The sequence below is a fragment of the Branchiostoma belcheri genome, unplaced genomic scaffold, assembly GCF_001625305.1.
Source record: "Branchiostoma belcheri isolate BF01 breed outbred unplaced genomic scaffold, Haploidv18h27 scaffold101, whole genome shotgun sequence".
Taxonomy (NCBI): Eukaryota; Metazoa; Chordata; class Leptocardii; order Amphioxiformes; family Branchiostomatidae; genus Branchiostoma; species Branchiostoma belcheri.
Genome location: NW_017802392.1, coordinates 904,834 through 917,099, shown reverse-complemented (window position 1 = coordinate 917,099; position 12,266 = coordinate 904,834). Strand labels below are relative to the sequence as shown.

The 12,266-nt window shown below is 39.1% G+C and overlaps 1 protein-coding gene across 1 annotated transcript in view; it reads left to right on the top strand.

The window, feature by feature from the left end:
- The first annotated feature begins 916 nt into the window (after nt 1-916).
- The window catches only part of LOC109474224 (acyl-CoA synthetase family member 2, mitochondrial-like), a 15,223-nt gene continuing 3,873 nt past the window's right edge, over nt 917-12,266 (top strand). Inside the window, exons 1-10 of the mRNA XM_019774483.1 lie at nt 917-1,283; nt 2,039-2,167; nt 3,395-3,522; nt 3,825-3,872; nt 4,100-4,223; nt 6,110-6,205; nt 6,712-6,845; nt 7,336-7,430; nt 8,135-8,211; nt 10,436-10,540. Of these exons, the coding sequence (XP_019630042.1) occupies nt 1,131-1,283; nt 2,039-2,167; nt 3,395-3,522; nt 3,825-3,872; nt 4,100-4,223; nt 6,110-6,205; nt 6,712-6,845; nt 7,336-7,430; nt 8,135-8,211; nt 10,436-10,540 (1,089 nt within the window). The 5' untranslated portion in view covers nt 917-1,130. The remainder of the gene's footprint in view (nt 1,284-2,038; nt 2,168-3,394; nt 3,523-3,824; nt 3,873-4,099; nt 4,224-6,109; nt 6,206-6,711; nt 6,846-7,335; nt 7,431-8,134; nt 8,212-10,435; nt 10,541-12,266) is intronic.

Sequence of the window (12,266 nt, the reverse complement as noted above, 5' to 3'; positions counted from 1 at the left end):
CTGAAATTTTAGGTAATTGTTACCCACAAAGTTGTCTCTCAATACAGTGCAGAAAACTCCGTCTCTACCATTTATAAAAAAAATTATATCTGATTTCCTTTTGGGGTCCGCGCGGACCCCAGCCGGCTTTCGATCATATTGGATACACTGGCGTTCTTATACATTACCTTATTTCCGTTTTTATATGTTTTTTTGCACTCATCGTATGTCTACCAAGTTTTCAGAGAATGGTGTAGTAATAGAATTAAATCTTAATAACTTTGGTGTAATTATGACGTCATATGACGTCAGAGCTAATAATATAGTCCGCCATATTGGATTTTGACCAATGACGTCATCAAATTAGCATATTCTATGCATATTAGATGATTTAAATTATATTCAATTATGTAAGATGTTATTAATGTTGGAAAAGAAGTATAATTTAATATAAAACTAAAAAAAAATTATGTTTAAACCAAAATTACTTCTATTTAAAAAAACTGCCTGCTAGAAACCCGTTGCCATGGCAACACAAAAAAACATCAACTTACTAGTATTTAACTAATATGAACATTTTTCCAGAGACATTTTAGGAAAGGTCTCCAAATTTGATACTTCTAGCTCAAGCCGTTTAGCCGCTATCTGAGATTAAAGTTGGGCCTCAAAAGCCCCTTCAGTCTGAAATGGGTTTAAAAATTGGGTACTTCTTCTTGTCTTTTTTTCTTACACCAAAAAATAGAAAAAGTTCAAAATATATGATTTTTGTATGTAATGTGGACACAGAGGTTCCCACATCAGTTTGCAAAACAATTGAGCTGGTAGCATGTTGATAATTTCTAAAAATTAGCAAAAAACAGTTCTGGGGTCCGCGCGTGTACAGATTAATCAGTCCGGGAAGGTGTTCTGTTGAGGGTTAAGTCAAACATCATTATACTTTCAATTTTTGTACCTCACTCTCGCACTTTACTGAATATGTCGAAGCGTTGAAGCTTCTCCCTTTAGGTCCTTATAAATCCCTAAAGATTAGAAATCTTTAGATTACGATGCATGGTGTAGCGGAACTCTACCTGTATATTTTCAAACCTGTGTAAGTCTAAGTGGAATATATCAACTAGTATGTGCATTTTAGACAGCTCTAGTCAGACGACATGAGTTACCTGCGGGGTCCTGCTGAGGACCCGCTCCTGGACGTGACCTTCGGTCAGCTGTTGGCCGACAAGGCAGCTAAATGGCCGGACCGAGAGGCGTATGTGTTCAAGAAGACAGGTTCAAGGATCACGTTTTCCGACATACAAGACAAGGTAAGATTTCCAGATAAATCCATATTTCCTGCAAAGGCCTCACTGCAGCTGACTTAATGGTGACTTAATTTTCTGAAGACCCAAACCAAAAACCAAAGCAAGCTGGCGAATAAAAATGTTAAGTAAAAAAAAATGGTAACAAACCATACGAGAGCAAAGATGGGATTGCGAATTTGTGGTTGTACATGACTAATTTTACAACAAGCTAGAACATGCTGACCGTTTGTAGAAGTTTAAGAGTCGGCACGAGTGCACTGTACTGAGATCTGTGGTTACCGCCGGCTCCGTATTGCGGGTAGCCACAATAAATTAAGACGGTTGCACCCAAGCTATCCATAAGATAAAATCTTTGTGGCCAAAAATAATCAAGCTAAGCATAAACGAACACCTCTCTGGGTATGTTCGAGTGGATTTGATTTTTTTTCGTTTTGTCATGTTTTCTATATTTTAAATTTCTAGCATAATTTTCACCATTTCTAATAATGAATCAATTCCTGATTCCCCCCCCCCAAAAAAAAAAATCAGCGCCACTCAAACAATTTCACAGTTCCAATACACACCAGAAAATACTTTCGGGTAGTCTAAAATCCTATATTTCTTGTTCAAAATGGATGTATTGGGTTGTGTGGTTGTGTATGTTCTCGCATATTTGTGGCCAGCGTATTTTTTTTTTCAGTTGGATGGATTGTCAATATTTCATGGACGTATGGGATCTTCGAACTCTTGTTCTGATCTAGTTATTTCCGTCCCTCCAGGCAACCAGACTGGCTGCTGGACTCAAGGCCATCGGCACGGCACCAGGAGATGTAGTAGCCTGGCTCTTCGGGCACCGTCCGGAGTGGATATACCTGTACTTCGCCGTGGCCAAGTTGGGAGCTATTGCGGTATCTAAATTCCTTTTCTTCTTATTTTTTTTTTGCTCAGTTAAAGGTCAATGACTGAGACCAGACGGTTTTCACCATGGTAACTGGTTCGGTTTCCTGTCGCAATAGGCTGATCTTGATAAATATGTTTTATAGTTTCTTGTTAGTTAATTAGATTTAATTTGATTATTTTGACTGTATAGAATGATATACAGGCAGGACTGGAAACGTTCTGGAGGTTTTTATTGTTAATTCCATGAAATATAACATGGAAGATTGTTTTTATTTATGTCATTTATATTATCAATTTCCTGTCGTATTGTATTATGCATTTCGTTGTATAAGTGGCAAAGTGCAAATAAAAAATCGAATTAATCAATAATACATATTGCCTTCTGCATTTTCCTACGCAGCATTAACAATGTTCATGAAGGTGCAAAGATCTGCACACGTACACACTCATAATGGATTGATAAAGAAAAGAAATGTAAGAAAACGTATTCATGTATATTGCTGTCTTTTCACAGTTACCTCTGCAGCAACAGCGTATTGGGCGGAGTGTGGAGACAATGAACTACTTCCTTAATAAGGTAATAACAAGCAAGTGGCACGGTAATCTTGTGGGTTGGGCTGTTGACTCAGAACCTAAATGTTTTGGTTTTTGAACCCCTACTACTCCCCCCCCCTGCTCTTCCCTCCGACATGACTACCTAGATTCGCTGAACATTTTACTCAGAATCATCCAATGGTTAATAGTTCTTCAACGTTGGATATGGCTAAAATGCCCATGATGACTTAAAACTGTCAGTATTAGGTATCCCTGGTATGCTGCTTACCAGAGGGGTAAATACTTTGACAACTCAATTGAGGACGTAGCCCCATGCACAATGACTACATACACTTAGTTCACGTTACCTGCTAGACGTGAATAGCTCTATAGAGGTAGGTCCGTAGAATCAAATCAAATCCTTATTAAACATCAACATGGCAGACGTGCTGAAATGCTTCGGGCACGTCTAAATTGCATTGACATTTTACAATTATTAACATACAAACATCATTCATTACAATACGTAGATTAAAAACTTCATCATCATAGAAGTAATTAGTCCACCCATTTAGCAACATAAAACAGCAAAAAACTGCAATACCATGCAAGACGCATCACGAACAGAAAAAAAAAAACGTTACAATCGTTTCCAAGGCAATAGCTTTGTTGAATGTTTTCCACCTCTTTATTGTTTCCAGAGCGGTGTGAAGGTACTAATCATGTGTGACGATTCCGGAGACCAGGCAACTGGCGGCACAACCCCGTTTCTGTTCAGTTTGTTCCCGGAAATAAAATCAGCGAATCACGGGAAGCTGCACATTGACAGGTGAATTCAGCATGTCAAATTTATTGCAGAATAAGTGCAAGGAAACAACGAAATCAGATTATTGTCGTTGTGATCATGATCACGCCGTGGAAGAAATAATCTTGTGCTTCCAATTAAAATTTGCGCATAAAAAAAAAGAGCAAAATCACGTTCCAGATCTTACATTGTCAGTTGAAAATTTGTATGGCCTTTTGCAATTGTCAGGATAAAGCGTCCGGGGGGGAGGGGAGTCAGTCGGAAAACCGGAAATACGACTATTTTTGTATGCCTTAGATTTACCTGAGATTTTTTATCTCAACCAGAATTCCAACTTTGAGCGCTATCGTTGTACTTGAAGACAAGGCGACGGGGTAAGTACTTTCTATATCGTACAGTTAATTGATTATTACCTCCGGCAAGGATATGCCATTCAGCGTGTTTGCATGTCCTTCTGTCTGTTGGTTTAATTATTGGAATAGACATGCCCTACATTTGAGGAGCATGAGTATTTACACCAGCGATGTTTCAAGATTCGCAAAGAATATTGGTTGTGACAAGTTATTACTGACAGTATGATTGTCTGTACGCTTCTATGAAGTCCCGGTGTCTACACCATGGAAGACCTGCAGACCCTGGGAAATAACGAGACGCTCCAGGCTGAAGTTCAGGCTCTGCAGGACCAGCTCAGCTGCCACGACACGGTTATGTTGGGATTCACATCAGTAAGTCAGAAATGTATTTATTTACTTTCTGTGGTCTTCTTTAATCAGGGTAGCACTTGTCAGTGGCTTAGCACTGTTTTAAAGTTTGTTTATTTGCGCCTTTGTTTATACTCGATGATAATATGTACAATATATATCAACCCATTTAGCTATGACGGCCGCTTTTCGTGGGGGTCGAGTTGGGAGGATAGTCAAGGGGCCAAAATGATAATAATAAATTAATAATTATAATAATAGTACAAACACTTATCGAGTTAAGAAAAACAATAATACAAAGCATAAATACATAATTATAGAAATAAATAACAAATAAAGAAGAGCTCTGGTACATGGTACTTATTATTATGCTAGATTTACATGTTTGGGTTCCAAACTGAGTGGGCTTAGAGTGGACTTGATTGGCAGGGTTTTACCCAGCATGCACTGGATTCAAGGATGTAGTTACCACAAATTTATGAAACACAAACCATGGTAAAGGATCATTCTTAATCGGACAGCAAACGCAATGGAAACAAAGCTCAGAGATAACCAAGCAGGCTTCCGGCCCAACAGATCATGTAGCGACCAGATTGCTACTAATGATTGTAGTAGAACAGTCGGTAGAATTCAATTCGCAGTTGTGTGCCGTCTTTGTAGACTATGAGAAGGCGTTTGATTCGGTCGACAGGAACACCTTATGGAACATCTTCTCTCATTACGGAATTCCTTCCAAGATCATCAACATGATCAAAGTTTTCTACTCAAACGTCCAAGCCCAGGTGTCTCATGAAGTTGACCTAACGGAACCCTTTAACATGACAACAGGAGTAAGGCAGGGGCGCCTCCTTAGGCCCCTGCTGTTCATCGCTGCACTGGGTTGGATTATGGGAGAAACCACAGAGAGGGAAGAACCGAGATACAATGGACGCTATTGAATATGTTAAATGACCTAGATTTTGCAGACGATCTTGCCCTCTTGAGCTACAGCATCGGACAAATGAGAGGGAAGATGAAGAAGCTGGAGGACAATTCAGGCCGGGTGGGACTGATAGTAAATGGCACCAAGACGAAGGAGATGCGCGTTAAAACAGTAGGGAACGCGAAACCAGTGAGCTGCAGAGGGGTAGAGCTGGAAATAGTGAAAGACTTCACCTACATAGGAAGCGTCATCAGTAGCAGTGGTGGTGGTGCTGAAATGGATATCGAGGCCCGCACAGGAAAAGCTAAGGCAGCGTTCGCTCAGCTAAAACCAGTCTTGAAGGCTAGGAACATCTCTCTTAAAACTAAACTGCGAATCTTCGAGCCAAACGTGGAGTCCATCCTGTTGTATGGCTGTGAGACGTGGAGCCTGACACAAGCAAACATCAAGAAACTCCAGACGTTCATCAACGCGACACTCCGCTACATACTCAGGATATGGTGGCCCAGGAAGGTCAGTAATCAAGACCTTAAGATAGCAGGCCAAGAACGAGTAGAGATGACCATCAGAAGACGTAAATGGAGATGGATTGCTCATACACTAAGGAAGCCCTCAGAATCCATCACTAGAACTGCCTTTGACTGGAACCCCCAAGGGACAAGGAGGAGGGGAAGACCGCGGTTGTCCTGGAAGAGAGGTGTCAGGAAGGACCTAACAGCAGCCAACACCTCGTGGCACGAGGTTAAGACGATCGCAAGGGACCGAGAGAGGTGGAGAGCATTCACTGAAGCCCTGTGCTCTAGGACGGGCAAAGAGGATTAAGTCAGTAAGTCAAACCATGGTAAAATAGCGGTGCATGTTTCATCATACAATCGTGTAGTGATGATGCGTTCTATTGTGAAATAAAGTGGCGAAAATTGTACATACTTACCGAAAGTTTAAAATCGTTGATTTCTTTTCTTTTTTTACTTAATTTATGCTGATATAGGGAAGTACCGGTCCGGCTAAGTGTGCTGAGCTGAGTACTTACTGTCTTCATAACAACATCCGTTTTATCGGCAAGGCTGTAGGTATGCCAAATGAGGTAAGGCAGTAAAAAACATAAGTCGCGATCGTTCAATAGTATTGATGGACTATTTTATGTATTTATATTATCTTATTCAAAAGAATACATAAAGGTGCATGCTATAATTAGCTTCTATATGTGTGGGAATGTTTGTATGTATACATTTGCGATATTGAGGTTGCGTAAAATGTGCATTATAAAAACAGCATCCTAAAATCATCTTAAGATATAACTCCTTTTAAAAACTTTGGCTTATCTAAGACATCACGTCGTAATAACTAAGATCTTAGAATCTTAATTGATGGTCTTGTGACAAGCCATGTATCCACTGTACACTGGTAATATCTAAATGCCTAAGCGATAATAAGTCCAGCAAATGTTGTAAAATTACATTTTTCTCCCATACCACATACTCTTTGTGTAATGTCAATACGTTTGTTGTTATATTAGTTGACAGCAAACGTTGTGCACTGCATAGAATTGTTGTGCAAATAAAGGTAACAGTTCATATATTCTAATGTTAGGGCACAGCGCTCTACCCGTACTTGTCATTCCGATTCGCGGTGATCTACCCATTCACTGCCGGCTGTACACTTGTTGTTCCTGCTAGTGAGTCGCCATCGTCTGTTGATATCATGCAAATAATCCAAGAGGAGAGGTAAGTAGAGTTACAGCATATAGATTTTTAAAGTTAAGACTTCTGGGACGAGAGAATTGGTTTGGGTGGTGCTAGTTTATGCTAGGTCTGTATATTTGGGACTAAATGATTGGGCGTAATTTTGGTTTCGTTTTGGCTAGGATGTGATCGCCAGGTATAAATGAAACATAAACTATTATTGTGTATGTCTGGGGTACGTTTTGTCAGCCAATCGTTTATTTTGTGATTCGTTACCTAATGCTGTATCTTTTTCCCAGAAGTTAGAAGTCGATAATTTCTTTTTTTGCGATGTTGTTTCCTGTTTTAAAGTATTGTCAATGAATTATGCAAGAATCCAAAATGGTGAACGCAGTAAGAGCTTTGGGTTAAATGCCATTAATTGGATTATAGAGATGTTGCGTCAATATTACTGGTTGACACATTTAGGGTTTTTTTCCTTTTTCTTGGAACTACTTTCCATAGTAATAGTCGTCTTTATTTCTTTGTTAAGGTGCAAGGCGATCGGCGTATTGTTCGTAAAAGATTGCCATGGCCTGTTTCATAGTCCGCACTTGGGTGATTACGACCTGTCCTCACTTGACCGAGGTAACGAGCGAGGACAAATATACTTCTTAAATAAGCGTCTGTCACATGCAAACATATGAAATCAGTTTTACCATTAGGCCACACCAATTTAATTTGTTGGTTCTCGGATTTTTTCAGAAAAAATATGAAGCGACAGGGCGAAAAAAAATAAAAGTAAAAACAGGTATAGGCATCCTATTATAGGCTTAAATGCTACAAAATGAGCCATGAAGTCAACACAAAAGGCTGGGTTAAAATTTAAACATTGAATTTTTAACTTTTAATCAAACCACTGCAATGATACATGAGCATTTTTCAGTTGATTCAGGACCAGAATCAATTTTTTTTTTTTGCAAATCAGAACAAAATGAAGAGGCGAATCCAAGAACCAACAAATTAAATTGGTGTGGCCTTATGTTTTCATCTCAATTATTTCATTGCACAATTTATTATATCTTTTCCTACCGTTAAACGATTGTATTTCCTGCCCATTGTGTTAAGCAAGTAATCTTTTAAGCAGCATCTAGACTATATAGCTAAAGGAAGTCACTCTATTCTTTATATTTTGATTATCAACCTCAGTAAAATGAATATGTATAATTTGGGGAATCTGCAATGGGAATGTTTAAAGGAAGGCCAGAACCCTTTGGTCATGTTGACTTACAACCGCTACATGTTCAGTTAAAGTTTTTAACATAATATATTCTTTTTTTATTTCTTTGCAGTGCTTGTCATGGGCAACGTCACACCGAAGAGTCTAGTTGACCACGCTGCCAAAGTTCTGCCGACAGCAAAGTTGTTTGTTAGTGTTTTCCTATTTACTACATATGAAATTTTTTCTATAATAACTGACATTTCCTGCTTTGGGTACGCTCGATGGATATCATATTTAGACCTTCACAATACCAGAAAGATTACTATATATCATGCGGTTTAAGGTTGTGATAAAAATGATGATAATAATACTAAACGAATGGTCAAACAAACAAGGTATTGCCAGAAATTAGGAAGAAACGTAGACTATGGATTATAACAATCGGTAGTAGTAGTAGTAGTAAGCCTTTATCTAATCTCGAAAGCTTGTTCGGTACATACCGCTTTTCAACAAGGTCGAGGGTGAGGGCGGGGTCACGGAATTACAAATCAAACCAAAATATAATACAAAATCAAAACAAAATGCAAATCAAAATATAATACAAAAATAAATAGTAAATCATCAGTCCGTTATCAGTCCAAGTTCCTTATCATACTTCTAAATGTTCCCAATGACTGGGCTGCTCGTACATGTGGTGGCAAGGAATTCCACACAGTCGCCCCCGAGTACCTCAGTAAATCATCAGTCCGTTATCAGTCCAAGTTCCTTATCATACTTCTAAATGTTCCCAATGACTGGGCTGCTCGTACATGTGGTGGCAAGGAATTCCACACAGTCGCCCCCGAGTACCTCAGTGACCGCCTGTACACTTCCAGTTGGGGCCTCGGTATGATGAGGTTGTCCAATGTGCTTTGTCTGGTGGATCTGGAGGCTTCATCTCTATACCGGATGAACACCCCTCGCATATGTGGTGGTAAAGAATTGTCCAAGGCCCTATACACTAGCATGGCTTTATGTTGACGATGAAGACTTCTCACGGACTTCCATCCCAGACGAGACAGGACTTCCCGTGATGGTGTTCTGTACGGGGCTTTCAAGATCAATTTTCCTACTCGGTTCTGCATTCTTTGCATCTTATCATGTTGTACCGAAATGGCACCATCCCAGACAGTGCAGGCATAAATTAAGTGCGGTAAAAATATGGTGTTATACAAGGTGACAAGTGCAGATTGTGTGACAAAAGGTTGGACCTGACGCATTATTCCAAGCGCGCGTTTTAGTTTAGACAGAACATGAATAACATGAAAATCCCATTTCAGTTCGCTGTCAACAATTACACCTAGGTATTTAAAAGCCGGGACTACTTCAAGGGGGTTTCCAGTCATTAATACTTGTAACTGGTCTTTTCCCCTAAGCCGATGCCGTGTGCCAATAAGCATGGCTTTACACTTCTTGGCATTGACAGAAAGACAGTTAGCCACAAACCAGTGATGAAGACGGTCCATATCAGACTGAAGAGCCCTTTGTATGGTATGTACTAGCCAGGTATCTGTATCGCAGGTATAACCGCCTTTTGGCGTAACACAGCTTCGCGGGCACGCGGCGCGGTGGCAGCTGGCTATATTACACCGATCGACTTGTTACACCTAACCCTTGAACTTCTAGCTCTAGACATTGTTTAAAGCTATCTATTGACAGTGCCCCTACTCTACTTGGTGACAGCGAGTTTCACTCTGCAATAGTTCTAGGAAAGAATAAATTGTTGAACACCTTAATCCTTGGTTGATAACTCTGGTACTTTAAGGCAAGGCTATTTCTTGTTCTCTTCTTCAGTTTATTAGTCATTTTGTACATAATGCATAGTCTGGACATTTTTCTTCTGTATTCCAATGAGACCCACTGTAGGGTAGGTCTAATAAGTCGTTCGGTGTAATATAGCAAGCTGCCGCCGCGCTGACAGTGGGTCTGATAACTGTTCCTTATAATTAATTAGAACCTTGATCTAGCCTGTATCGTCTATTATGTGTATCTGTATAGCCGGTATAACCGCCCTTCGGCTTGACACACCAGCTTGCTAGGCGCGCAGCGCGGCGGCAGCTTGCTATATTACACCGAACGACTTGTTAGACCTACCCTTTGAACATCTAAATCTAAACATTAATATTGTTTGACGCTATCTAATGATAATGCCCGTGTGCTTGATGACAGCGATAATTCTAGGAAAGAATGACTTTAAGGAACAATTTGGTTGATAACTCTGAAGGCTTTCTGAACCTGTATCGTAATTGGCAAACTCACTTTTCGTGTAGTAATAAGCTACAAAGACGAACATTAATTCTAATCTGCTCGTAAAACCTATGTAAATCATTGGCGCATTATTCTTACAACAGAGTTTTGACGTATCGATCGTTTTCATTGATCCACGATAAAGGTTTGCTATGGCGGCACGGAGTTCGTGTTTTTGACATCAACGGCAGCCGAGAAGGTTACAGAGGGGAAAGGCACCACTGTAGGCAAGTTGTTACAGCATGCAGAGGTAAGTAATGCTACTGCTACTTTACTTTACTCCCTCGAAACAGACGGCTGCCAACAACTTAACAATGGACCAATTCTGCCCAGTTCAGCCAATGGTAACAAAAAAGTAACCTCGCAATAAGTCCATGCTAATTTGATGACATGGATGACATTACTTGGCAAACAAAACCCGATGCGAGTCAGCGAAAAGAGTTGCATTCGACATGATATTATACTAGTCAGAGATGTTGAAAAAATGACTGAGCACACGGAACATAGTATACCATACAATGACAAATAATTTTTTGTTATTTCAGATCTTCTTTAGCTTTGGAAGCTTAGGGATTGAAACATATTTTAGCTTTAGTCTGACTGATTCAAATGACAGAAGCGTGCGATTAAAAGACATTCTACTACACCAGCATTATTTTTAATATATTTTCTTACCTTCTCTTTGCAGCATATTGAGGAATGTCCATTACTACCTGTAGAGGCCATATACCATTCTCCTTAATATACGTATTCACGATTGCAATAATCATTAGCATAACGAATGATGTCTAGGCTGCGTTTGTTTCAATTTTGAATTTTAATCATTATCTTTCATCAGCTCTCTGTCTTTCTCTAATTACTAGATAAAGATTGTCGGCAAAGATGGCCAGGTTGTACCACTAGGCCAGGAGGGAGAGGTGCTTGTGAGGGCGTACTCTCTATTCAACTGTTACCGTGCAGACAAGGAGAAAACAGCTAAAGCGCTGACAGGGGACGGATGGTACAAAACAGGGTATGTACAGCACACAGGGTCAGAATGAGGGTACGTTAGAGATGTGATAGAAGAGAAAATCATTGAGATTTTGCATTTACCTCACGTGTACCACTTAAGTGTATGCAGAACAGACGCAGGTAACCTACTAGGAAGACTACATAGGAAATCTTACAAACAATGTAGGATATACCAGTACCAGTCTAATATCTGTCTAAATTATGTTAAACATATCTTACACATAAATTCCTAATACCGGCTTTATTAAATTTATAAAGAAATGTAGCATTGTTTTAATATCTGTGATTTTTTAGAGAGAATTTTGTAAGTTGGTGAACATTAGTCATCCTGGTACACGGTGATTCAAACTTAACCACTGGATACAATTGAAACAATTTATCAACAGACGTTTTAGTGTCTGTCCGACAGCCTTCATCAGTGTTTATATAAGATTTACGGAAGAAGAAAACAAAACAACAGTCAAGTTGCGCTGAAGAGTGTTATAAGAAAAGGTAACTGACAAAATATTCCAAAAATACATTATATGGAAAACAAGGCAAAGAAAAAATACAAAGACTAGAATAATGAAATACTGTCCAGAAGGTCTAAAAATTGCAATACTATTATATATATGTAGTAATTAAATACATTGTAAAGCATATTGTGACATCTATAATTTTTGTTGAAAAGTAACATCGTATATGCATATGTTAATGATTTTCCTTGTATAATGATTATTATAAACTATTTATGGCTACTCAAGAGAAATTACATTTTGTAGTTGAGAAACCATAGTAGATTATAATAATTATAATAATTATGAACTTATTTGATCATAACAGAATCACCTTTTCTCTTTGATATCCTGCAGCAAAAGTAACAGTAGCTTAAATGATTAAAGGGACTAGATCACTTCCTGTAATGTCGTAAGTACAGTTCCATCCAGCAGAAAAACACGCGAAAATAATACCAAGTCTGGTTTCTT